The 27,416-nt window shown below is 42.2% G+C and overlaps 1 protein-coding gene across 13 annotated transcripts in view; it reads left to right on the top strand.

Moving 5' to 3' along the window:
• Positions 1 to 27,416, top strand: part of adgrb1a (adhesion G protein-coupled receptor B1a) — a 169,301-nt gene that overhangs the window by 58,229 nt on the left and 83,656 nt on the right. For 5 of the 13 annotated variants that reach the window (XM_069702081.1, XM_069702087.1, XM_069702091.1 and 2 more), the window contains 4 exons: positions 22,652 to 22,810; positions 23,545 to 23,649; positions 26,529 to 26,696; positions 27,099 to 27,278. In XM_069702081.1, the coding sequence (XP_069558182.1) occupies positions 22,652 to 22,810; positions 23,545 to 23,649; positions 26,529 to 26,696; positions 27,099 to 27,278 (612 nt within the window). Of the gene's footprint in view, positions 1 to 7,570; positions 7,593 to 22,651; positions 22,811 to 23,544; positions 23,650 to 26,528; positions 26,697 to 27,098; positions 27,279 to 27,416 lie in introns of those variants that run through there. The other 8 variants (XM_069702093.1, XM_069702083.1, XM_069702086.1 and 5 more) reach the window with 5 other exon arrangements.

Raw genomic sequence — 27,416 nt, 5'->3', positions numbered from 1 at the left:
TCATGGTACAATAAGATGTGTTTTCACTGTTGCCACATTTAGGTTGTTAGGCAACATGATTAATTACGGACGTCATATCAGTTATGGGAAGACTGAATCTCCGTAATAAACACCTTTACATGAAAACATTTTTTGATGCAAATTGGGCTCCACATTTAGGAGGCAACTCAGCCTCATTAGTGTGTGTGAATGGAAAACAGTGTGAAAGCGCTTTGAGACCATGGAGGTGATCAAGCGCTATACAAGTGCAGACCATTTACCATTTACATTGTCATTTAGATCCTTGGGAATACATTTGAATGTATAATCAATAATGAAGTTACAGCTGTTATGCAGTAATCTCTCACTTTAGTGGAGCTCATCTGAAGCTTGCTGCTGTCTGAAGCTGCAAGTATTTAAGAAACCCAGAGGAAATACTTCTTCAAACAGATGGAAGCAACGAACTAAACTTCAGCCCCGGCTAAAGGTTTGTCCAAACCCAGATCACATTCAGTATTGACTCATTAAATTGCTCCGTGTGCGTCGCAACACAGTTGTATTTCTGTAGACATTCTGTAGAGCAACGTGAATGAGGACAAACTCAACATCCATTAAAGATGTTGTGTGGTTTCGGAGAGGTCTGTGCCTCTCACAATTAAACGCACACAAAAAGTACAAAAAACATCTCTGCATCGTTTATGGATCAGTATCGGTGCTGAAACGAGGTAAAAATCCTGCTGCCCAGACGTGGTCCTGTTTGCAGAAAAAAGAATCCTGTTAGTAGGATGTGCAACATGTAACAAATGTTTTCATGAAGGACAGGTTGAGAGACTTCCTCTTATTTGGTGCGAGATTAGAAAGGGAAGCATGAGAGTGCAAGACAAAGATTGAAACAGGTGTCCTGCATCAAAAGTGTAAGATTTGTCAACCCTGCCAGTGTTTGCAACAAAATCTTTGAAGCAAAAATAGATACATCATTGAATTGATATTACGAAAAGGTATATAGGTGTATATAGGATGCACCCGGACCACTACACACAAAACCATTTGTAACTCAGGTGCTGATTTTGATCAAGCAACAAATCGTGGAGTACTTACTTAACTTCTCTGTGCATGTCACGGTGCTGCGCACTGTTTGCGCGCAACAGGAGCAGTCTCTTACCTTTCTGATCCACCCTTGTACATATAAAATGTATTGTAATGTATTATTCCTGCGCCTAAAGGCATAGTGAAAAATGTTAGGAGTAAATCCAAATTATTTGCTGGTGCACCCGAAGGGAAACGTTGCAACCAATCCTAAACTTGGGATTGGGAAGGAACAGATGTGGTCCATATATGGGCATGGGCAAATGTGTGATCGCTGGATGGTAGGACCAGTCGTCCCAACAAGCCTCTTTCTTGCGGACCTCCATGCAGATGTCACGGCCTGGAGTTTGGTGTCGTGCTGTGGGTGTTCACTCCCTCAGCTGGCGTCCCGTCCAGGCTTCTTCTGCTGGTACTGTTGAGTCTCATTTAAGATGGACAAGCAGGGTGCAGGGATGCAACAGCTGTCTTTGGCAAAAAAGATCTTCTGAGCTTTGTCCGGTTTGAGAGATGACTGGATTTATCCTAACTAGGTTATCAAAAACACTTTTTATGAGAGCAAGAATGAAACAACGGCGTTGTCGGTTGCAGGCGATAATTAAACTCAATTAGTCGCAATTAAAAGTACGCGATCTTCACTTGGCTTAACGTTTGCTTGGGGTTAATAAAAATAGAGAGCGTGGTAACTCTAAGACGATCGGAAAGTGTGAGATTAACCGAGAATATGATCAATATTAAGATTGATCAGAAGAAGAGAAAAAGCCCGCTTCAGTCTGAGGTTTGCAGTTTTATATGAATGGCCAGGCTGGAGGTGGGGTCAAGTGTCCGAGGACCACTCTCTGAGTCTGCTCTGAGAAGAGGGAGAATGCTTTAAGAAAAGGAGTCATTATTATTTTCGAGAGGAAGAATACAATTTCATTATGAATCCACCATGACTAAAGTTAAAGACTTGTTGATATCAGTTACACAAACACTTAATACAAGTTTATATTGTTAGCCAGTATGAGTAACTGAAGACAGACAGAGAGTCTGCAGATCATCTATAGAAGCAACACTTATAAACATCAGTGATATGTAAGAGTGTTATTAATTTGCAATATAAACAGAGAATAAAACATGATATGTGCATTATAGTTTCAGCTTGAACACTGAGTTTGTCAATTGTGGAGTTGTAACAATGTTCAATCTTAGGGCAGCAGACATTAGTTGTCTGGATAGTTTCACCTTGTGAGGCTGATGGAAGGGTCAGAGGTCAGCTGGTTCACAGCATGAGACCGAGTCAAACCCAAGCTGAAAGGGGAGAAAACGTTTATTCGGCCTGGTGAGTTTTATGAAGTGAAAGCTTTTTGGAGTTTATCTGTAGATCTGTGGTGTCCTGCGTGGTAAGTTCTTGTAACTTTAGGATGACCTGGGGCTCTGTGTGCTGAACAGGACGTCTTGCTTACACTGGCTAGATTACTTAACCAGATGAGTAGATGAAGTTGCTTTTCAATTGTTACCCCGTTATGTGTAATTTAATAGCAATTAATTTATAAGTGCCATTTTGATTGTATTGCTTAGATTGGCCACTGCGTCATGACTCCCTGGTACATATCCACTTCAACGGGCAATCAGCTTAATTTTTCATGACTAACTGAATCCGAAAGTGGCATTTAAAATACATGATTTAAGTAAGTGGAATTAAATACGTAGAACATCCACCAAGCCTGCCTGTGGGAATTCAGATAGGTCTATTTATGAGCTGCACCGAGACCTGGTCTTAGCCGGCCAAGGCTCAGGCGCCAGTTCACCTCTAAGTTGTGACACAAGTTGCAGTGCAGCGGCGCATCTTTAGCGACACGCCCCCTGTTGTTCCATGCCGGCCATGTCAGCGCAGCCAGGTTCATGTTTACCCAGGAAAACAGCGGCTAACGCATGTTTGGAAGAAAGCCTTTACGGTGCACAGAAATACCAACGGGCCTGGATTTGTGCTGCGCTGGCTACAACGACAGGGCCCCATACTTTCTATAAATTCAAATAAAAATTCAGTCGTTAGGAGTAATTTTTGTTATTTTGCATTTTTTATTTGACATTTACCATGTAGAATACATGCGTTTAGAATATTTATCACGCTCAAAATTCATAATGACATTTTTAAACTCGATTTTAATATTATGATCAGTCTTACACTATATAATCTTATATCATTTCCAAAAAGTAAGTGTATGTTAACAATTGTAAAATAATAAATCATGATAAATGATTCTGGTTCATGTTCTATGTGGTGTGTTGTTTGGTTAAGCTTTTGAGTGTTTTGGCCTTCCTGCCCGCTGGACGAGAATGGATCCGAGAGTAGCCGGGGAGAGGACGGAGGGCTCGGCACTTTTGCTGACGGCAGGTTGTGCCACCGCGCTCACTTTGCCGCGAGGGGACGTCTCTGCAGCCCCGACATTTAGTGGCGTTACGACCAAACTGATAACCGTCTATTCCTGTAGAATTCAAATCGGGCGACTTTTAAGTGTCCACTTCAACTTGTCTCTTCAGAGAACATAATTCTTTGTGACTTTTGTTTGTCTGTCCCTGCAGCTCACGATAGGATACACTTGCCTTCCTCTTGGTCTTGTTGACTTGCACTGTCTGATGCTCAGATCTAAAGTGGGGATTTAGTGCCTTAAGGTGCTTATTTACTATTTTGTCGTATTTTATTTCAGCCACAGAAAACGATAATGGCTCCCTTTAAGTATGAATACTGAAATTTAATTCAAACATCCAAAAGGCCGTCTTAAATGTGTTCAGTCTCCTGGGATATACTGCATTGTTGTTTTGTCCTTTTTTTCCGTACATCACGCCTCATACAGAAATTGTTGCAATGTGCTGTTTTGCTGAAGCGAAACCAAAACTTGAATTCAGAGGCCCTTTTAGCTTTCACTTTGCTGACATGTGGAAATTCATGTCCACCCAGTGCTTCCCAGAGGTTTAAATGTGGTGGGTCCTTATGTGGCACTAAAGCTGTAAGTACCAGAGGCCAGCAGCTCCTCTGCTTTTCATGCTCTTTCATTGAACCTCGCTGCTCCTCCTGTATATAACAGAATAAGTCCAAGAATCACTGCAAGACAAGAAATATTCAGCTGCACGCAGAGAGGTCTGCATTGAACCATAACGACACCTCTGAATCTGAAACAGGTCAATCAGCATTAAGAAGCTGGTGTGTTTCTTCTCTAATATCATTTCATATCTTATGAAGACTGAAGAGGTTCATGTAGGCTCACAGGAGACTTGTTGAAGACACACCTCACAAATGAAAGGGAATACGAAACTCTACATTGATTTCAGAGGTGTGAAGTAAAAACAGCTTTTGTATTCATTTTCCACCAAATTAAAACTTGTTTATTTAGAAAATGCCAGTATGGTACAGTATTCAACTTAATAACAAACAACTCCACTCCAACAGCTGCCTCAATGTCTTTTGCTGTTCACAAGAAGATTCCCCATTATAACTACCAACATTTAAAAAAAAAATGAATCAAAACAGCTCTGAATGCTATCTGTTGGCCATTTCTGTGATTGTTACTCACAATCTTAGACATGGACTGCTCATCTGCATGTTAAAACAATTTGTTCTTCTTTGTTATTTTCGCAACATTTACAGCAGTAGACAAACTGATAAATAGATTTGGGCTTGCTTCAGCTGACTTCAGACGACAGGATTCCATTTTCAGGTTTTTTTTTACTCTTGAATTACATCTTTTTGTCGATGACATTTTCCCACGAATTGAGAAGAGCTCGAGTTTGGGAGCTTCAGTTACGCTAAAAATCAAGGTTAAGTGAAGTCGGTGCGGATAGAAAGAGTTTACTAAATCTGACATGGAACACTTTAAGTATTCTGTTTCCCGTTCATGTCCTTTTCCCCGTGCTAACCACTTACTGCCGTAAATCTCAAACCTGCTTGTTTACCAGTCTGAGAAAGGCTGCTACGTCTTCGCCCAGCCTGAGCGTTTGGCCTTGTGTCCCCTCCTGAGAAGTGTTTTTTCATTCTGCTACTCGTCCTCTGCCTTCTTTGACAGCACTTGTGTGTATTCTTTATTTATCCAATTCTGTATCGATGATGAAGCTGCTTTTCTGTCAGTGAACAAATCCTGATGTGGTGATCCTCTGGTGGTGTGATGAATTTGGGTCTGCCTGATCATGCTTCGGATACAACTGATAAAAAAGAGTATTTTACTGTCATTTCAAGGTCACACTATTACCACGGTTACCAACTCTCCTTCTTTTGGCATGAGACACTCTCACGCTGTCCGAACATATTTCACGCCAAATAATAGGAAGCCCTCAAACCGCCACCATACTTATATAGGTTAAACAGCACTCAGGATCATTCCCATTTTTCAGCAGCGATGCCGGTCTTTAAACTGACACATTTTGGATGCCTTTTGTCGCTTTGAGTTCATTAAATATCCACATCTTCAGCAGAAAGATTCATGAGGGTCTCCAAAACACATTTACATTTACTTTTACAAGTGATACACAACAGCAGTAACTCCATTACTCATAATTCAAAATGATCCATGTCAGTATGTATTAATACTTTCCTTCACTTTAGACAGGTGCGCTGTCCGTTTCATACTGTTTATTGTATTGTTTGTAAAAGTCAGTTTATTAGTGTTGAATATTTTTCTATCATGTCAAGATTTTTGCTCCAGAATTTTTTATAATTTCACATTCTCATAGCAAGATATGTAACAGTGACATTATTTGGTGTACGGATGGTTCCCATAGCTATACACAGTATAGAACATGACCTCTCTAATCATTATTGTAACTACCAAACAGGCATCCTAGTAACAATTAAAACACGATATTAAAGAGTAAGCAACTCCAAGATAAAAAAAAAAAAAAAAAGTATGTGTGCATACCGCACAAAAGTAAAAATATAAAAATTGTGATGTGAACGATTATTATTGTCTGTTTTTTCTCTCTGAGAAGTATTCTTTCCTGATACTTAGCCAATTAACCATTACCAAAGCCATTGCAAGCGCACAATGGGACATGATACACAGATTTATTTCATAGAATGCCCTAAAACGCCCGCTAATTAAGAGGCGGGCCCTAAATGGTTTAAAGCGCCATGCTCTTTATACCCTTCACTTATAGCATTAGGTACAGCTCTCAGATCTGTGGATCATACCGTATCCCGAGCATTCTCCATACTTGGAACCGCTGGTGTCAACACGCCATCATTTTACAGAAGTCACTGGAGAACTACATAAAATGCCTTCTGTCTGGAGGGTAGTTCATATATATGCCCACCGGAGTGGAGGTGGGGGCTGATGACTCTCATTTCCGTACATCTACAGCCGCCTCTCCCACAGTGACCTGCGCGGCTCTTCTTCGTGGCCCACCAGGATGAGTCCCGCAGCAGCCGTCCCCCCCCGTCCCCCCGTCCTCCCGCCACCTCCTCATCCATCTCGCTCTCTGTTTCTCTCGCTCTGTATCGCTGTCTCTGAGTCACAATGCAGTCGCCATCCCACACTGTGTGGGGAGACAAGGGCTTGTGATGTATGAGAGTGGTATAATACGTGGGAAGAATAAACCGCATTGCTCAGAGATGTGCGTGTGTTTGTGTGTGTGTTTTTTGCATCTGCTTGAGTGCGCCGGTGGATCGCGCAGGTTAGCGATCCCCCGACGCCTCTGAATATGTTTCATATACTGCAGCACACCATATGGATTGTAAATGAAGCCGTTTTAATGTGCTCCCAAAGTAACTCGGAGAAACACGGAGAAGAAAAACAATGACGCATTTATCAGCTGTGGAGTGAATGAAGAAGCTGCAGAGAGCCAAGGACACACCAGAGCACAGCGGGGGCAATTTTCAGCCTTAATAGCCGCGTGGGGGACGTTTGAGGGGGTGGGGAGTCTTCTCGAGTCCACGGAGGAAATAGATCCGGAGGCTCTGGCAGTTCCCACAGGAACACTTCAGCCTGGTGCCGGGGACGATTGGGGGTACGAGGAGGAGGACAACCTGTAAACAACATCCAGATGAAGTCAAAAGTATTTCTCAGCACAGCTCAAGAGTTCTTTAACTTTTGTGGAAATCAGCAGACACACAAAATACAAGGCTGCAATCGCAGCCATGATTTTAAAAGTTGTTTTAAAAGCAAACGTGAGTTGCGCAATAGCGTCGTCTGAGTGTGCCGGCTTTAACAGCAGCTGTCTCCACCAAAAGACGGATGTGTGTCGAGACTAAAAAACAGTTATAAGCCTTATTTCAACGAGCTGTCAGTCAGGCTGGAGAAAAAGTAAGGAAAGCATTTGATCCCTGTGGTGAAAGACCTTCTGAGCCTTTTCTTATCGTTCCCTCTGAAATGGGGCATCCATCTTCGGAATTGAAATGTCTGGTTGGCTGACCTGCACCTGAAACCAAAGAGCGGCCCACATGATATGTATTCATAGACAATGGGTTTGGGCAGAGAGCTGGAGAGACGGCGCTGCCGTGGAAGGTGAGGGGTGTAATGGTTTGTGCTCCTCGGCTGATAAGGTGAAAGAGATGGCACGTAAGTACACTGCTTCTGATCTGCTGGAGAGTGTGGGATTAACGGCCAAATGGTTTCGTAAGTGGATTACAATTAGCACCGTGTGCATGTGTGAGAGAGAGAGAGAGAGAGAGGGAGGGAGAGGGAGAGAGAGAGAGAGAGCCTGTTTGTTATATTTTCACAAAAAAAGGTCAATTTGACTGATACGTGAGTTTTATATAGCTAATTTCTGACACACTCGGTTGAACTGTATTTTAAAAGCCATCTGAGTCCCATTTCTGTCAAAACCTGAACAGCGCTCTGAGTCGGGTGGACCTGTGAGCACTTCCAGCACCACTCAACTTTTTCTATTCAATTCTCTCATGTCTTCCTAAGCTCCATATTGCTGTGCAAATGTTCTTTAATTCTCATTTCTTATATACAAATGAGATCAAATCTATTCAACAAACTATTTGAGGATTCTTTTTTTCAGAGGGGATCATTCTTTAAAATACTTTTGTAATTTCTTTCCCCGTGAAACTAGAGAACTAAGTCATTAAATCCAATAGTCAGGCTACTTTTCAGCTTACAGTATAAATATCCAACAAAATACTCTTCTTGCTCTTTGGAAGAAAACACACTCTGATCCCGAGAACAGAAGCATCGTGTGAAACGATTGGCGGTTGTCCAGCGCGGTCCAGTGTCCATCATCAGTCATCTGCCTCAAATGCGTCTGACAACACTGAAACACATCAATCCAGCCGTCACAGTCCATCGAACGGCTCTCAATTTACTCTCACGCCGCGTAGGAGCACACGTTTACGCTCGTAGTGTATTTCATAAGGATGACTATTGTGCTCGGGGCCGTGAGCGTTGTAGAAATGGTGCTGACCGGTGACTCAACACGCACTTGGAGCTCATGAAGTCGCTGCTCTGCTAACACGCTGCTCGAGCTACACCTGCTGTGGAGACACACAGTGGTTTCATCCACCGGTTTTCTATGTGCATGTTCAACCTGTGTAGAAAACACCCCCGAGTCCGAACACAGAAAGTTCAGACCCCGAATATCGTAAAGACGTTTTTACGAACTGGCTCAGGTGGAAAAGTTGGTGCGTTGATAAAAACGAAAAAAAAAAAAAAAAGAAAAAAGAACAACGGCTCCAGACTCTGAGTAAAAGACGTACATGTATTATTTTTCACCACGTTAGGTTTAAATGGATCTTCAGTCACTTCATGTGTTAATCCTGACAACTTTTACAGAATGTGCAGCCGACACTGAAAGGGTCGTGTGTGTGCTGATATTCAGCGAGTTTTGTTCCTTAATTACAGCTTCGTTGGGATATCATTTGAACATGTCTGACCTGGAAAGTGATTCCATTGTGTAGACATCGTGTAAAACAAAAGGTGTCTCATCCGGCCTGGAGGAAGTGTTAACCTGCCTAAAATAACTTGAGCTTTCAGTGGAGAGATTTAGTGTCCAGTGATGCTCAACAGGCTGTTTCACAAGCTTTTTCTCACACAAAAGAATAAAATAGTGGAGGAAGTAGGATGATCTTGTTTTGATAAGTGTTTTTTTTAAGAGGAGGCACATGCTCCATCAAGAGCAGTGGAGCTTTAAGGACACTAGATTTAAGTAAAGGGAAATTAGTTTTTGTCCAACATGGATCTTCTTTTCCCAGTTGGCCTTTGTTCCTCTTGATATTAATAACACTGTTCTCACAGAGTTCAATTAATCAGGTGAAATAAGTCAGACAGGCCAAGAATACCCAGCAAACACAACAGGTCAGACTACCAGACAGCTTTTAATCAAACCTCCACTGGGATATAAGGTTGAAACCTCTGATAACGGTATGATGGCAATAAGTAGTGAACATGACAGATGAAGCAGTTGCTAATTTAAGCATTCATTCATTTGGAGTCATGCTTTTGTTATTTTTGAAGAACTCTATTGATCCCTGCAGGGAAATGGATCCACTACATGTTGAGCTATCAGTGGGGAGCCCACGGACCAAATCCAGTTCTTTTGCCAGTGTCGTACATAAAATGTTAACCTACGTGTCTGCGTGGCTTTATCATACATGTCAACCTACACAACATACATGTCTTTGATGGTGGGAGGGAACTAGAACACTCGGTACAAACCCACACAAACACCCACACGAAGATTCAGCTATATAGCTTCATCACCTTTAGCGACGAAGAAGCTGTGAAACAGCCGTGTGTAGGATTCAGCTGTGAGGTAGCAGATTGCAACCAGCTGAACCCTTCGCTTCCAAACATGGGAGAGAATCGATGGTGTAAAAAAAAAATAGCCCATGTTTGGTTCGTCCCTTCTCGGCTACTGTAGAAACATGGTAGTGCAACATGCAAGGGGACCTGCTCCCTTTGTTGATATGAAAACCCAATTATTCTTAGTTTTGGGCGATCAGCTTGCAGATTAATGGAAACAACTCACTCTACTTTTCCTCTTTTAAAAAAAAAAAAAAAAAAAAAAGATCCACTTTCACTTAGCTTTGTTTGCTTTGTTACAAACCAGTTTGTTTTTGATGAGACTACTTAGAAAAGTTTTTGGCAATGCCAATAGAGTAAAGGGTCTGTTTGCAGCATGGTGCTTTAAACACAAATATACACATCACTCATTACCACGGTACTCATAACAGCACAGCGACAAAGTACAACCATGCAGCAATAGATCAAGCAAGCCACACTGATACATTCATTTAAATTATGACTTATACTGCAACACTAGTGTGATGAATATTAAGCATTTGTTAATATTAGTAGCATCTTTTAAGTTAAGCCATAATATGAACAGTCCTTTCTTCTATCAGCTGAGACACTGAGGGTCCATATAGATGCTCTCATTTCACTTGGAGACATTTTTTCCATCATTGCCGTGGTTAAGAAAAATCCCGCCCCATGTCCTCTACTAACAACATTTCCAAGATGTGAAGAATAAATTCATCAGGACTTAGGAAAATATTCCAGCAGGGATGAAGCTCAGGACTCACCTGAGGATGGACACTATGATCCTGTCTGGAGTCTTTAGCCGAGGACACACAGGCCGCATGCCGTGTTGGTTACCTCGGTTCACTCCTGCAGCGTTGCTACTGCCACTTCTATCATGGAATCATTGCGGTTCCTTTGGACAGTGTCCATCAGTAAAGAATGTTTAAGGTCAGGTAGGTGAAGAGTTGCAACCAAAGACGGGACTGGGCTTTTTGTTTACCCCCTTTCTATGCGACACATAGACTCACAGACTGACACAGATAAGAGGCGAAACGCTGCCCTTCAACTGTTAAATGATCACAGCACGATTAGAGCCACAGTTTGGTTTCTGCTACGATGACATGGTGCACATGTTATCTTTTCCCTGTCTATTTTTTCTGGGAACTGTGGGTGGTACATGTGAAATATAGGTGTCGGGTCTGCTCTGTAGGTGACGCACCGCACAAGCGAGGGAGGACCCGTACAGGCTGTGCGGGTTCTCTAACCTGTTAACACGGGAGGCGAAATGAAAGTCAAGACGTGCCAAACCTAGCACGAAGGCTGTCGGTCCCGTTAATAGTTTTGTTAATATGACCTGTTACAGACTCTGGAATTGTAGAGCGATGTGAATGCAGAAAAAAAATTAATAATAATCCTGTTTGTTTTTTCTTAAAGAAGGAGCTTTGAGGCTTCCTCCTACTTGATGTTAGTTTGGGCAGCGTGACTGAAACAGGTGCTTCACACCCAAAACATCTGAGTCAGACAGCCTGAAGTGAAAGTTGTGTCACAAAATTATATTGTCGTGTGTCCTTGCACACTTTTAAATGGGTATTTGAAATCCTGGAGTTTTCTTCGTGACTATACAGCACATGCGTGCATATTGTTGTCACATTGAGGATGGTAGGTCACGCTCACCCTCATATTTATCAACATGAATCCCAATTAGTATGATTTCATGAAAAATAATTGTTGCATTCCTGCAAAGATTGGCTTAACATCTCAAGTCTACAGATATGTTACTGTACATTTTATTCATCAAATGCTCAACGGAGCGTCACCTTAAATGTTGCTGCCGTAAGGCTTCCTGAGAGGGCATTAACTCCTTCTCTTTCATAAAGGATGGTCCAGTGTTCTCTCGGCCAAAGGAGATAAGAAAGGAAGCATTAAAGCACCTTTCCTTAGCAGTTATAAAATGTGATGAGCTCTTATCATGATGGCCACTTAGATACTGCTTTTCGACAGAAATGGATGCATTCAAATAGTACATTTTCCTTAGGAAGGTTTCTGACTGCGTTAGATGACCTGGAAGAACCTAAGTTAATTAAAAGTCCTTCCCCGAGGGGGAAACTTCCCTTCCGGTTGGCATCATTTTCCTGCTTTCCCCTCAGATTGTTCTACTTTAAAGAGGACTTTTCATCTCCTCATGTTGTGAACTCTTTTCCGTTGAGTAGTCTGTATTTAAACTCAGCAGAGACATCCAACATTTCGGGACTTTAAATCAAATGTGAATGTGTGTGTGAGGAGGTGAATAGGAAACAGTGTAAAGCACCGTGAGACCGCTGAGGTGATAAAGCGTTATAAACGGGCAAACTGTTTCATGATGACTTTGTGCTCCTGGAAGGTGTGATGGGCCCTGATCAAAGGTTGCTGACATTTTAGAGAACCGACAATTTATCATTCATCATTCATTCAAGAAACTACCATAAGAATTCATATGAAATCAAATCCGTCTGACAGTTTGCTAGTTTGACAATGTTAGTCCAGGTGACAGAAATGATGGTCAAACAACAAAATAAGTCACAAAGATTTAAGAGCTACATTTTTGTCCAAAACTATAAATCACTTCTCTCAGACACACTGTTGCACATGGCTGATATGATCCTTCACTTATGTTTCATTAACATTTGATACAAAAAAAAAAAAAAACCACAATGGCCAGCAGTTTGAAACTTTTTTAAAACAACAAAACTTTCCACTGAATTTGTATTTTATGCAACATTTCAGACTGAAACCACACTTACATTTTCTCGTGAACCAGTGAGTAAATCTATATTTCCCATGATGCACTGCCTCTGTGCAGTGCATTTTGTACATCTTGACATGGTTTTCCAGATTCAAGTTAACTCTGGATCTCAGAAAGAAACAGGTACCAAGCAGAAGGTTGGCCTGTGATGTGGGTGACCAGGCTGGGCAGCTGGAAGGAAGAGACCGACCAATGGAATGCAGTTGTAATGAGGTTTTTATTCATCCAATTATTACTTAATTAAATCTGGCAAGCAACATATCTGACCTGTTGAAAACGAAGACATTTGGTAGTAAATTGTTAAATATGAGTGTAATTGTATAACAGCTTTGTGTTAATCAATGAAGCAATAAATGACTAAATCTGTCCCAAGGAGGCAATCTGGCATGCGGCCAGCTGAGATCAGATATAGAATAATAATAAAAGTTAAAATACAAAAACAACCACCACAGCACAACAAAGACCAATCTTGAAATTGTCTATAGGTCTGACAAAAAGTTTGGCCAGTGCATCACACGATGCTCGAACACGATTGGTCGACGCTACACAGACTACCAACGGAAATCAGGATCCAGATTTTGCATTGAAACAAACAACCAAACAAAGACAAGATCATCGACACAGTATTGACTTCCCCTGAGGAGGACTCTTCCCACAGACCGGCGTGTCTACTTCCATTAACACCAGAAGACCGAAACGTGTCCGGAGTTAAAAGGAAAAAAATGACAAGAGTTTAACAGGCCTGCAGCCAGCAAGACAAATGAAGAGTGAGTCCTTTTATTCCTTTTAGTCCTCACACCTGGAGCCCTAAACAATGGACGCACTTCAAACTTCCCCAACAACTGTCTTACAAAGAACATGCATATCATTCATGTCAAAGATCGGTGCCAGATTCACTCTAACGTATTTACTGGACACTTTGACGAGACAGTTTAGTTTTGCTGGGCAGGTTTAATTTCAGTTATTTGATTTGCAGTTTTAGTTGAGTTTTCCTCGCAGTCTCATTTTTGCGTTTAAATTTTTGTTTAATCTTTTTTTGTGGTTCCCCTGGTTAGTGTTGTTCCTCCCGTCTCTCCCGAGGTTAATTAAAAAGGCTCCGCTGTGACAACAGAGACTCTCAAAAGTAAATCCAGCCAGCATCATCACTTCCAAACACTGGCCGGTTGAACATCCTGTTAGCATTACTGCTACCTGATCGGTCCACTGGAGAGCAGGAAATCATGCAGAGGATGATTCACTGTCTGTTTCCTGTCAGAGTTAAACATGGAGATCATTTATACGCTGATGTGGTTTTTTTTGTCAAAATCAATAGGACGGTTTCGATGGAAAACCGTCATTCATCCTGGAACTCTTCCTTCTGACAGCGGCAAGAAAGGAATCCAACTGAAAGTCATGTTAACATCACATTTACATCTGGTAATTCTCATTTTTAAATTATGCTGCACTTAATTGAAAAATCTGTTACTTTTAAGAACCATCAGATAACATTACTGTCGTCTGTGTAACATCACTGCTTTTTATCAACTGCAGTACAACAGGTCAAAAATGAACTTCTGAAGAAGAGCTGTTTCGGTTCATTTGTCCATCTTGAACGTTATCTTTACTTTTGGTTTGAAATGTTAATTTATACCTGGTTTTCATTTTAGTTTTGTCAGTGAGAAATATTTTTCAAGTGAGACGAGCAAGCAAGATGAAAGATGGAGGAATAACGGATGACACCGTGACACAAAGACCTTGTTCCTGCTCCTGTCCTGACATCAGCACATTTTATAATATGCCGATTTTTGTACAGTCTGGCAGAGTCCCTGCAAGAACCATTTACTTTCACGCGTCCCATCCTGCTTTAAAGGCGCAGCATGTATTTAATACAATATGTACTGTATATGCGTTAATTCTTACAACAGCCAATCGGAGCAGAGTATCAGTCTGATCAATTGGACAAGAAATATGACATTGTCAACGTGATCTCCTGTGGTCACAAATGAACACGCAGACACTAAAATGTAAACAAGAACAACCCCACAATATTCCTCTATGAGGATGCTTCACATGTTTTTATTGTTCAGTTTGACATCCGCCTGCTGTTTCCCCCCTTTTTTTTATATTTTATTTCCCCCCCTCTCCTCTTATCTGTCCTAACATTTTTTTCCCCTCTTTCTGTTCCTGTCTCCCTTCATCTCCCTGTGTCCTCCCCCCCTCCGCTCGCTCCTTTCACCGCCTGTTATCTCCGCTGTGCAGTTGACTGCTTCTGTCCTCTGGGTGTCAGCATTCGCCTTATCCTTCATTCAGCCATACAGCTCCGTGTGAACCGCTCGCCCCGTTTCTGCCTGCGTTTTCATGTTTTCGTGATTATTTTCTCCCGTCCGCTTGTCTCTGTCTTTCTTAACATTTCCCTCCAATCCCCTCACCCCCTCCCTCCTCAGCTGCCTGCCTGTTTCAACAACAGCTGTCAACATCATATTTCACCCATTCTCTCTTCCCATCACAGCTCCTCACGCACACAAACACCCCCCCACACACACACACACACACTTCGCAATCAATACATCTACAGTAACTCTATCTATGAGGGCTCTGTGTGTGTGTGTGTGTGTGTGTGTGTGTGTGTGTGTGTGTGTGTGTGTGTGTGTGTGTGTGTGTGTGTGTGTGTGTGTGTGTGGATAGTGGCAGCTATTGATGATTCCAAAGGTGCAGCAATTGGAGCTGTTACAGGAGATGGCCATCCACTCATCCCGTCACTCCAAACAGGAGGTGAAGGTGACTTTCAGGAAGTTCATTATAGAGGCAGAAAAAAAATATGCATGATACACATGCATGGACCCAGTGAACTGCAAAGCCACGCATGCCCACGTACAGAATAATGAAGGGGAATGTGTGTTGAGAAAACTGAAGGTTAAAGTGAAGCAGGGATTTTGGGAGGTGAAGGAGGGATGGTGAATTTCAGGCTTACCGAGGTGACTTGGACTCGGCAGCTGCTCCGGCTACCAGCGGTGTTCTGACAAAAGACCTCCTCTGAATTATTGAGAACATAATAAAATGTCCTTGCAGAGTGTGAAAGACAACACTGCATTACTCTCTCTCCAATCCTCCACTCCTCTCCGACCCTGATTAGGTAAGGGGGGGAAAAAAAGTTCAGTCTTGTCACTTCTGCTTTTTTTTTCCTGCAGAAGAATGAATCTTATCTGTAAATGAACCCACCCACCTCTTTTTCTCTCCCCTCACCAAAGCCTTCATTTGACAGGAGCTTCTGTCCTTTGCTCCAAAGTGCAGTTAATCTCCCTCGGTATTCATAAAGCATATTTGTTCACAAAAAAACACAGAATGATTCAGCAGCTAAAAATGATTCTGCTGCATCATACTCAAATTAGGAAAGGCAAAAACATGCATATGGTTCACATTGGTACAACTGCACAATGTTCAGCTAGGATTTTTACAAGATCATTAAAATGATTTTAGGTTTCGCAAATTTAATTGGCAAAATTTTAAATAATGATATTAAACGTTTTAAAGGGATCCAACAGCAGGACTAAAGAAGCAGAGGGCACAGGGGGATTTAAATGTGCTCAGAGGTACACATTTGAATTTTAAATCAAGCCATAGCAGAAATTATTAATTAAATCAAGCGAACCAAGTAAACACAACTCAAAGACAAAAATAAAGGTCACTAACTTATAAAGTGACTAATAAATTGTGTTTCTTACTCCTAATAAGTCCAGTGAAAGTCAAAACCAATGATACTCAGCTGCTTTCTGCTCTTTTCAAACTTACACCTATGTTTTATGTCTTATTTTATTTAAAAGAAGAAAAGCAAAGTTTAGTAATTACTGAAATCGGTGGTAAGTGTAGTTTTTTGCAAAAGTTACTCAGACGGCATGAAATAATTGACTTATTTGAATGAGCAAATTATTGCACATTTGGTGCGTAGTGAATATTTGTGGCAGCAGAACAGTGTGTGCGTGGAGCTGAGTGAAAATAGATTAGAAATGTGTGTGTGTGAAGGAACGTGTCGCTGCAACAGAGAAGCCTCACTGATGTGTGTTTCTCGTTTTTGGACGTTGGAGCTCTGTGTCACAGAGGAGGAAGATGTATCAGGCTTTGATTCACACACTGCACTTGTTAGCAGATAGAGTTATTGTTGCTCCTCTGTGTGAGCACACAGGTCGGTCTGGTTCAGCACATTCTGGGTCTCTACGGCCGCTCTTTGATTCTCCTCTTCTCTTTATTCACTTTGCTTTTCCTTTGTCGACTCCATTAATGATGTCTAGTCTCCGGCATTCATGCGACAGCCATGGCACATCACTGAATATGAGTAACAACGTGTTGTCATGGTAATGACATTAAGCTTGTGGTGACTTCCCTGACATGAATGCATATTGAGGCAGCTCTGTAATCTCGCTTGTCTGTAACATGTGTCACCTAATAGTCGCGCTCCAAAACACATCCGTACATAACATGTTTCAGTCTGCACTGATTCCCGCTTCAGTCTGGATCCCAGAGACGATATATATTCATTATATCGTATCATACTTAAGTACTCAACTTAACACAACAGAGCACGTTACACATTATTAACATGCACAAAAAAATGTAAAGTTTGTCCTGAGGAAGACACTGGAGGAAATGTCATTGAGTCATTAAGATCCAAATGGTCCTGTACTCACTCAGGCTGGGTATCGCCACTGATTTCACAAATCGATTCAGTTACGATTCACCTGGTCCCGATTCAACTCAATTTTCATTTTCAATTCTATTGGATTCAATATTGTTTAAGTTAGGGTTGATACTGTCACAATATCAATTTATCTTGGATATGAAACAGAATCTGAGGAACTGTTTCTGTAAATTGAACAAGGAACCCTCTAACATTAAAAAAAAAAATCATCTTTACATGAAGAATAGACCCCAAAGCTTTACATTAATTCATCTTTTATTCCACAGCAACAGGATACTCTTTCTCTCTGGCTATCTCATTGACTATATCAAGTGTCAATCATCGGCCGGCTGGCTGTGACACCTCCGCTCGACACAGACTCTGATTGGTTACTGTAGGCTGGGAATGGAAGCGGTCATAATGTTATTTGGCTAGAAGATTGATCTCAGGATTTATGAATCGATATCGGATAATTCAAATGATGATCAAGTTTAATACAAAAAAAAGAGTACAAAATTAAACCCCCAGTGCTAAGTATGTAATTTTTTTTTTTTTTTGTAACTTTTCTCAGATTATGGATTCGCAGCGAAAAAAAAACAACTAAAAATACAGGTAATATGCATACAGCAGACATATACTGTACTTACATTCAGTTATAGCTATAGTTGTGTATAATAGTCTATCAGATGAATTTATTTACTGAAGAGACAGTTTGTAATACTTGTGCTCACACAGTGGGAGCCTGTACTTCTTACCAGAATGCGTTAGAATATACTCTATATTAATCATATGTTGATTGACAGCTGACAACTTTATCTCTCTGTTCTTTAACCCTATCAGCCCCGGTTCCTCTGGGACATTTTTTTAATTCAATTCAATTAAATTGAAATTTAACTTGATAAAAAAAGAAAGTTACATTCAGGGAAACATAGGCTTGTCATCCCAAGACGATGCAACCTTCTTAAAGAAGTTTCTAATTAAAATGTATATGCGAAATTGGGGTTCATAATTTAAAGTACACTGAAGTTATTGTACAACCAGACATAGGGACAGTGAACGATGCACACAGGGACTGTATGGAAGGAGCCTCAATTTTAGAAGTGTATTAGGTTGTGGTCTCATGGACAACGTACAGAAATGTATATTTAACATGAAAAGAAAGGCAATTCAGCTCGGGCTTCCTTTCATGAAATATAACAGCGATCTCCCACCCTGACCGAGGTAGGCAAATATAAAATATTCACAAAACATAAAAAAAAAAAAAAAAAAAACTATAAAGAAAGTAATTAACAGTGTGTTAAAAGTGAATATCTCAAGTCACAGTAATTTATAGCAGCCTAATGTCCCAGAGAGTTGGAGTGACCACATTCCAGGTCCAGTGTGTGTTGCCCTTTGTTTGTGTTGTTATGTTGTCGGCCGGTCATCCAGTCGATACCACGCTCCATTTCTGCTTGCACCGGACTGGTTATGCGTCGAATGATTGCAATCACAGAAACATGAGCAAATCCAATTTCACAGCCATCAGTAAACACTCGGGCAACACTCGGTCAGCCCGCCGACAACAAACAGATATCGACTGTGATCACTGGTGCCTGCTAATTTCATCTCTAAAAGGAAAGGAAATCATTTACAGATTTGCACTAATTTCGAAGCAATTTGTCACTTTCAATCCTTAAAGTTTGACTCGCTGTGCTGACGTGGTGAGATGACACACAGATGTGGAGGAATGGTGAGTGCGTGTCGGACGCTTTTGAGTGAATGGAGTGCTCTCCACAGAGCCTTCCCCATCCTGGGCCTCACCCTGAAGGAAATTGATTTGGGAGTAATTAAAAACGTGTGTGTCTGGATGTTGGCCAACTTCATGTTCTATTCATGCAGATTAATACATATTTGTCATCGCCTGTGGGGGCTGAAAGGCATCTGTCTGTGCCATTAAACATTTATGAGCATGCAGGACAGAGAGAGAGAGAGAGAGAGAGAGAGAGAGAGAGGGAGGGAGGGAGAGACCCGCTCGTCCTCATATCAGCACACATCTTAATGAAGCGCATTAAATCAGAATGGCCAAACAGGGAATTTCACAATGACAATGGCATTCATCACACCTCTGTTTTAGAGGAAAGATGCTCTCTCGGTCTGCTCGCTACCATCAGTCTGTTCTGTTTATTGCAGGACGGCTGTTGCAGGTTACGTTTTAGTGGCCAACTCTGCTTGTCTCATCCACTGTGCATCTGCTTTGATTAGTGTTTAATGTCTTTAATACTTTGTATGAGTACGGGTAGCCTGACATTTAATTCTTGGACATAAGGACATGATAGATGGCAGATGTGCCTCCTATCTGCTCTGCACTGTGGTCTATAATGGAGGAGAAATGTATGTCTTTGCCTCCACTGTGAATATTTTTCCGCATATGACTGATTGATACCAACGTAAAATATCGAAAAGAAAACACCCACATACCCATATGCTGGCTAGTATTTTACACAAATGCACATACCAGGTCAATGCAGCTCAATATACATTCAAATTAGTAACTAGAATTACGCAGCAGTTCAGCCAACCAATAATTAGTTGTCCTCACTAAGGCCATCATCTATGTTGAGGGTTCACATTCTATTGACTCACAGACTCTCAGACATAACAGATAACAATAGTAATCAGCCAATCAGAGCTTGGCCATCTCACACAAAACAAACCATGTCATCTAATCTGTGAATAGAATAGAATTGTGTGCTACTGGTTGTAAAAGCAGTTAAAGAGGATAGCTGTGGCCTCGTTCATAGGTCAAACCAACAGTACAGGGCTGCATGTCCCTGAAGCATATTTTTGCTCAGCCAGGTTGCGAGTGGAAGAGCACTGTTTTGATGCATCGTGGAGGTCTTCATACAAGGTGAAGGAAGGTTAAACAAATTTGACGGGGTTGTTTTGTTTTTTGTCGTGAGGCCTCCGAGTTACATCAGATATCATCAACACTACATGGAACAAAACTATTAGTTGCTGGTTGCACTTCCAGGTCTTTTAGGTTGGGCAATATTGAAGCATGCATTAAACGTAGGATGAATGGAGGCAAATATACTCTCCAGAAATATCAAAGCGATACTTTTGCTTTTTTTCCCCCATTTTTCACGAGTTAATGTTAAAGATCTTAGACTTCTTTTGAGCACACAAAAAGTGTATTTCTTTCTAAATTTGTTCACAAATTTGTTAAAAATCAGTTTCATTGAGCACTCATTCTTTGCCATTTGATAGGTGTGGTACATAAAGATGCGTGTGCCTTGGAGTCCACTGTGAGATCGTACAACACGATGCCCCAGATGTAACACGATTTGCTAGCGTGTGCAATTAGCATCCTGACTGCAGTTACGTCCACCAGACCTGTCGCCCATGAACTGAACATTTATGTCACTACCATAAGCTGTCTCCATAGTTTCTGAGAATTTTGGCAGTACATCCAACCTGCCTCACAACCGCAGGCCACGCGTAACCATGCCAACCGAGGACCACCAGATATTCTTCGAACGGACACTTTTGTTTGCACAACTGATGCATTTCTGCAGAAACTGTTAGAAACCATCTAATGGAAGGTCATCCTCACCGGGGTCTTTACCTGACTGCAGTTGGTAGTTAAAAAACAACTTGAGCGAGCAAATGCTCACCTTCAATGGCATTTAGCACTTTGGAGAAGCACAGGAGCTCAACAGTGTCTTTTACTACAAGGTAGTAAAACCTGGGCTACTTACTTAAACCCAAACCAAGTCGTTTTTGTGCCTAACCCTAACAAAACGGTGACCGTGTCACATGTAACCCAAACCAAACTTTTCCAAACCCTAATCATATCGTATTTGCACCTTCTGCGTCAATAGGAGACGCCAACGTGTACCATTCGAACAAAAGGCATCTTCTGAGTCGCAAACGGCTTTTGATGAAACGGCAGCATATGAAGCCCTGGAAGCCAGAACGGGTTAGAAAATGCAATGCCCAATGTTACCAGGATCTGTACAAAACAAAATCCTGGAACATGAAAACATCCCAGTTGTTGCAGTGCTGACATTACCAGACATGTCACCCACTGAGCACGTTTGGGATTCTGTGGATTGGCGTACAACAGCAGGTTTTTAATTCCTGCCAACATCCAGCAACCTCGCAAAGCCGTTGAAGAGGAGTGGGACCAGCATCCCACAGACCTCAATTAATAGCCTGATCAGCTCTCTCCAAGAAAAACAAAACATATCAGCAGCCCTACGTGTCATTTTGCGCAATACTGTATTTTCTTTCCAAGATAAAACTTGACGTTTTAGAGTGGCCTTTTATTGTAATCAGGCCGAGGCACACCTGTGCAATAATCTTGCTGTGTAATCAGCATCTTAGTGTGCCACCTGTTCTCACTACAACAGAGTTATAAATACATTTGTGAAAAGACTTTGAGAGGAATTCAATTTTATATGTTTAAAGTCAAATCACAAAACAAATTATTGCAAGGAACCCAACATAGTAAAGTCCTTACAATAAAACCATATAACATTATAAAACGGAAACCACCAATTCAACAATTCCTGTATGAGTGACAGCTGGAAGGAAATACAATTGCCCTTTAACGGGGAGAAACCTCAGACAGAACCAGACTCAGAGGTGGGCTGACATGAACACAACGGAGCAAGTTGAAAAAGAATAAGTCGTTGAATCTGTAGATCCTATCTGCTTTACACAGGGGCCTGTAGCTCTTAGGAGTCCAGCTGCAACATCACTGATTTTGGAACACTGTCACTGCTTTCATGGCGTCATTTTCTGTTTTTAAAGAACAAGCTCTAAACATTCTGTGCGCTCAGCGCAAACAGCAAACACCGACTAACTGGTTAACAAAGTGAAGCATTTAGCAGCTGAAGAGCCACACCCTTCAAGAGTTGGTAGAGACCAAAAGAAAAACAAAGCATAAAATAATAAATGGCAATGTTGTTCATTTCTGTATGCGTAAAGAATTACAGAAAACAGACTTGTAATTTCTAACCGTGTTTCGGAGCTGTAGGCCTAACGGCTTGTTTTGTTTGTGTCATTCGTTCCGATGTGATACTCGTCTTCGTAATCACAGGTTGTCTGGCCTCTGACTCTTTGATGTGTGATGGGGTGTCCAATCTCTTCAGATGTGAAAATATGCCTGCATGTGAGCCTACTTGACACATCTTTTGGCATTATTTTGCTTAGTTACACCCTTTACATTTAACAGTAGTGAACAAGCAAAGAGGATTGTAGCTAAGCTATAACTTATTTCTTTTTGCACACTGTACTCTTTGGCAGCTCTTCATATGCTTTGTAATATAAGATAAGAAAATCAAGATGACCTCCACAACACACTGAAAAATACTATTTTCTAAGCAGCTGAAAAATGAATTTCAATTTATCTGAAAGGTTTATAATAAAGCCACGATTGTGAATGTGTGTTTCTAGGTGGCTGGAGTGTGTGGGGCCAGTGGGCGCAGTGCAGCAGTGAGTGTGGGGGTGGGATCCAAACCCGGACTCGGACCTGCCAGTCACCACCGGAGGAGTCGTACATGTGTGAGGGCGTCGTGGAGGAGGGCCGGCCCTGCAACGCCCAGTCCTGCACCAGTGAGTCTCATGCTGTGTTCGTGTATCCACGTCTGTCAGTGAGGGCGCTGTTGAGCTCCGTGGTTAAATATGAGTGTGTGGTGCGCGCAAAATGTGAGCTTTTCTTTTATTAACATCTTGTTCATCCGTTTCTGAATCCATCCTCTATAAGTCAATGTTGTGACTTAAGGAGTGCATGTTGGAAAGGGGACTTTGATCGATGAAAAATAAGAACACATGGTCAAACCTTCAAGACCATGTATGTACAGTCTGTCAAAATCATCACACCCACAAATGGCTGAAGGCACACATGAAATCAACATCTGAATAGTGGTATGTGGAAGATATTTCCCAAGAAGGTTGACTTGTTTCGCTGCTTCAAGCTTTCTCCAAATGTACAAAACAAGCAGTGCAGAAGAAGTCGTTACCAAAGATGTATGTATATGTTTCTTCTAGTTAATCATGCCATCAGAGGCCTTTGAGGACTCAGATGAACAGCATTTATACAACAGCTGAAAACACAGAACGAGCACTCTGCACACACACACACACACACACACACACACACACACACACACACACACACACACACACACACACCGACAGCACAACAAAAGTCCCAAGTTTGGCTGATGCTGTTCCGGGTGACCAATCACGTCACGGTTGTGTCCCAAATGGAAGCCGTTAATGAAAGGAGCTCTGGTTGCTAACCCCCGCTCCCTCCTCCCCCCCGGCCTTGCCTCACCCTCCTTTAGGCAAAGGTCGCCATCTCTCTCGCAGCCAATCGCTCCGCTCAGTGGACAGCCGCAAGCGTGATGACGTAGACAAGCCCCGCAGTGGACAGCAGAGCCCTCAGACAGGTAAGACAACGAGACGCAGAGGGATCCCATGCATCAGTCACTGTGGCAGCTTGGGTGACCACCAACACCTGCACAACATAATACAACAAGTGTGACACGCACAACCTAGAGAGCCGCACTAACTGAAGATATACACATCTATCAAAATCTCCCATAGAGGTGCCTCGTCCGCAGTGGACTAATTCCAACATGGACCCTGACTGACCATAGTGAAATTGTATCTTATGTGAGGTTATAACAGGACACTGTGCCCTGTCTGTAAAACACTATATCAAATGGAGTCCTCCCTCTCTGTTATGATACTCCACCCAAACTCAGAAGTGGCAACCCGAGAAATAGTTCAACAAATGGGGACATAGTCATATTCAATTTCTTTCCAAGAATGAGATGAGAAGATGGATATCAATGTCAATGTGGTTTAAGTATGAAGCTGGAGTCAGGACATTTTTTGTCTAACATAGGCTCGCTTGGCCTAAAACTCACTGGTAGTAACATAGAGGGCCCTTTTTTCATCTGCCAGGTGCGGCTACACTGCGCAAGTAGGTGGAGCCAACTTGTATGGTATTCGGGTGAACACAGGCACAGCGGTGAAGTAGGAGGAATAGATAATGAGAAGATGTGTCACAGCCGACTTCAATCATAACCAGTCAAAGCAGCTCCTCTCATCCCCTTTAAACCGCTGTGGGGCAACATATTGTCAGTTCCTAATGGCTGAAGAAGAAGCAGACCGGCACCGCCAGCAAAACTTTACGCAGGAGGAAACGGAGATACTTGTCTGGGAGGTTCAGGCTCGTAATCACCCAATTATAAGGTACTACGAGTTGGACGATGATTTTAAATCGGCTTGGGAACTTATAATAGAAATGCTTCATTCCCTGGTACTATAAGAACCACTACCCAGTGTAGGAAGCGGTTTAATGATATAAGACAAAGACCTGCGTTTTATAGACGCTAAACACTGGCACTGACTAAATGTCAAAGTGAACAAAGAACACTCATCCAATATACTAAAATCTGGAACAATGTTGAGGAGTGAGCAGAAGCACTCTCAAAGCTCCCAATGCAATTCATTTATTAACGACACGGATAATGAGCAATGTGCTACAAAAGCCATTGATGTCCCTAATTTACTTTCCGAACACTATTTAAAAGGCCTACGCTGCCATGTGTACATTTTTGTGTGTAAATGACACAGTGTTACACTCTGTGGACTCGCACAGCTGACTACATTACTAAACCAGATGAGTAGATAAAAAGGCTTTAGAATTGCTATGGAATCAATTGCAGTTGATTGCTGGTATATCGCCCTGCACTTAGACCTAGTTTGATCTGCTGGAGGCGCAAGTTCACCTCAAAATTGGCACTGAAATTACACTGCACTGGCGCATCTTTTCTGACGCACCCCGTGATGCGCCGTTCCTCCCATCTTGGCGCAGCAGGTTCACGTTGATTCATGAATATTGCAACTCGACGCAAGCCCAGAAAAAAAGGCCCTTGCACTGCATGAAAATACCAGTACACCGGGATTTGCGCTGTGCCTGCGCGTCACTGCAAATGAAAACAGGGCACATAGTGTCTTATTAGTTTGGTCCATACACAGCGAGGAGTACATGATGCAACTAATGCTTGACAAATAACAGTATAATTATCTGTCCAGTGTAAGACTTGCACAGGCTGGATGGTATGAAACTTTTACAGTGATTGCAAGACTCCAAAAAGACTTAACAAACATAACTCTCCCTTAAACAACACATTATTCTTCCATCATTTCTGTTAGTGGACTGATTAAAGTGAGTCTCAAGTTGCAATGTAGGCTCAACTAATCAGACCCGACTCAGGACCAATAAGTATCAATCTTCTCATCTCTCTCTTCAACACAAAGGTCATATTTCCCAAATCTTTGGACCATTAGTTGAAAGGGTATAAAGAGTTTCACGTGTAAACCGTTTGTCGTTTACATATTTACAGTGATCAGAGGCTGTGGTTATCTTCAATTCATGTCATTATTGGCAATGAATTCAAAAGGGAGAAGTGGATTATCAGGGGTTGTTTCTAGGTAAGATTTGATAGTGGACCAGAGATATGGGTCTTTGGAAAAAGACAAAGTAGAAACATTCAAGTACCTGTCAAACTTACGTGGTGTGAATGTTACAGCAAAGCTTGAATTTGGGTGAAGTATCACTTTATTTTTTGCTAACCGATCCCCCACCTCCTCATTAGTTCCTGTTTCGCTACTTCCCCAGCTGCGACTGCCCAATTTTCTGTTACTGGTCAACCGACCCAATCGAATGAGCAGTCATGGCCAGTCAAAAGATGACTGACATATCCTAAGCCAATGGCATTGACTTCCACCAGAAATCAATGCAAAGGATATGACATCAGAACCTCACAGATGATGAAAGACAAGCAGACTTTACGCTGGGGCCCATTTCAGCAGCCACCTCCTTTGAAGGATGCGATATACAAAGTTGGACAGAACATGAGAGGGTTGACCTCTATCTTCTGTTCAAACAAGATGGCGTGAGAGGATGTACGCCTTTCATTGTGTTTCCATGTGACCCGTGAGTAAAGTAATGGAATACCGATGGCCATCAAGAACTACCCGTTATTCAAAGAAGGCCCCAATCATCAGCCAGATTTAAACAAATCTTTGAAATGGAACAGCTTCATCCACCTGTTGGGAAAAAATAGGCCTTTGACGGAGGTGGCCCCTAAAATGCAGGACGCAGGTAGAAGCTCCCCTTTATCACACCACAACCCTTCCTCTTTTGGCCACAGAGGCTAAATCCTGCATGATAATTAGTTATGGCCCTCTGCTTTCCTTTTCCCTCCTCTGTCTCCCCTTATCCTCCCATCCTTACCCATCCCTTCCTCCTCAGTAGACTCAGCTTCAGGTGAGGAGTGGTCAGCGTGGAGTGTGTGTTCTGCCACATGTGGGGAGGGCTGGCAGAGTCGCACTCGTTTCTGTGTGTCCTCCTCCTACAGCACCCAGTGTAGTGGGCCACTGCGAGAGCAGAGACCTTGCAACAACTCTGCTGTTTGTCCAGGTAAGCCCCCCCATTCAACTCCTCTTGCCACCTTCCTGCGCTCGCCCAGCCCTCTCCTGGACCTGCCTCACCCATACAAGACCCACCTGACTCACCTCCACTGGCATTTACCAAATCCCTGGCCCCTGGGTTGATTTCTGCTCTCACCTTACAGCAAGGGCTTTGCCTGCAGTTTAGTCTGTTTGTAATTACAGGGATTTCAAGAAGTTGTCAGGCTTTCATACAAGCAGACAGGCAGGGAGACTCCTCAACTCAGGAAGCAATACTACCTCAATAAATTAGCAATGAAACAGCCGAGTAATTGATAATTGCCTGACAGTTAAGTGTCTCAGTGAAGTTATCTTGTGTCGTCTTGGTGTGTTAAGGGGGCCTGAGTTTTTCTGTGTATGAATCATACCCCAGCTGCTTTGGTTGCAGTGCACGGCGCGTGGGACGAGTGGTCACCGTGGAGTTTGTGTTCGTCCACCTGTGGCCGAGGTTACAGGTCAAGAACACGAACCTGCACGCCTCCACAGTTTGGGGGAGATCCCTGTGAGGGTCCAGAGAAACAGACCAAATTCTGCAACATAGCTGTCTGTCCAGGTGAGGAACACATTAACAGCCAATAAAAACTCCAACCCCCCCCCTCTCTCTCTCAAAAAAAAAAAAAAAAGAATATCCAAGCAAATTAGTTTAATTTGCACTAAATGATCAGATTTTTCTTTTTTAGTCAAACGTTTC

Source organism: Brachyistius frenatus, unplaced genomic scaffold, assembly GCF_029030835.1.
Source record: "Brachyistius frenatus isolate BFR_SWC_R1_liver_20210118 unplaced genomic scaffold, ASM2903083v1 Contig_40, whole genome shotgun sequence".
Classification (NCBI taxonomy): Eukaryota; Metazoa; Chordata; class Actinopteri; family Embiotocidae; genus Brachyistius; species Brachyistius frenatus.
This window is presented reverse-complemented; position numbering and strand designations above follow the sequence as displayed.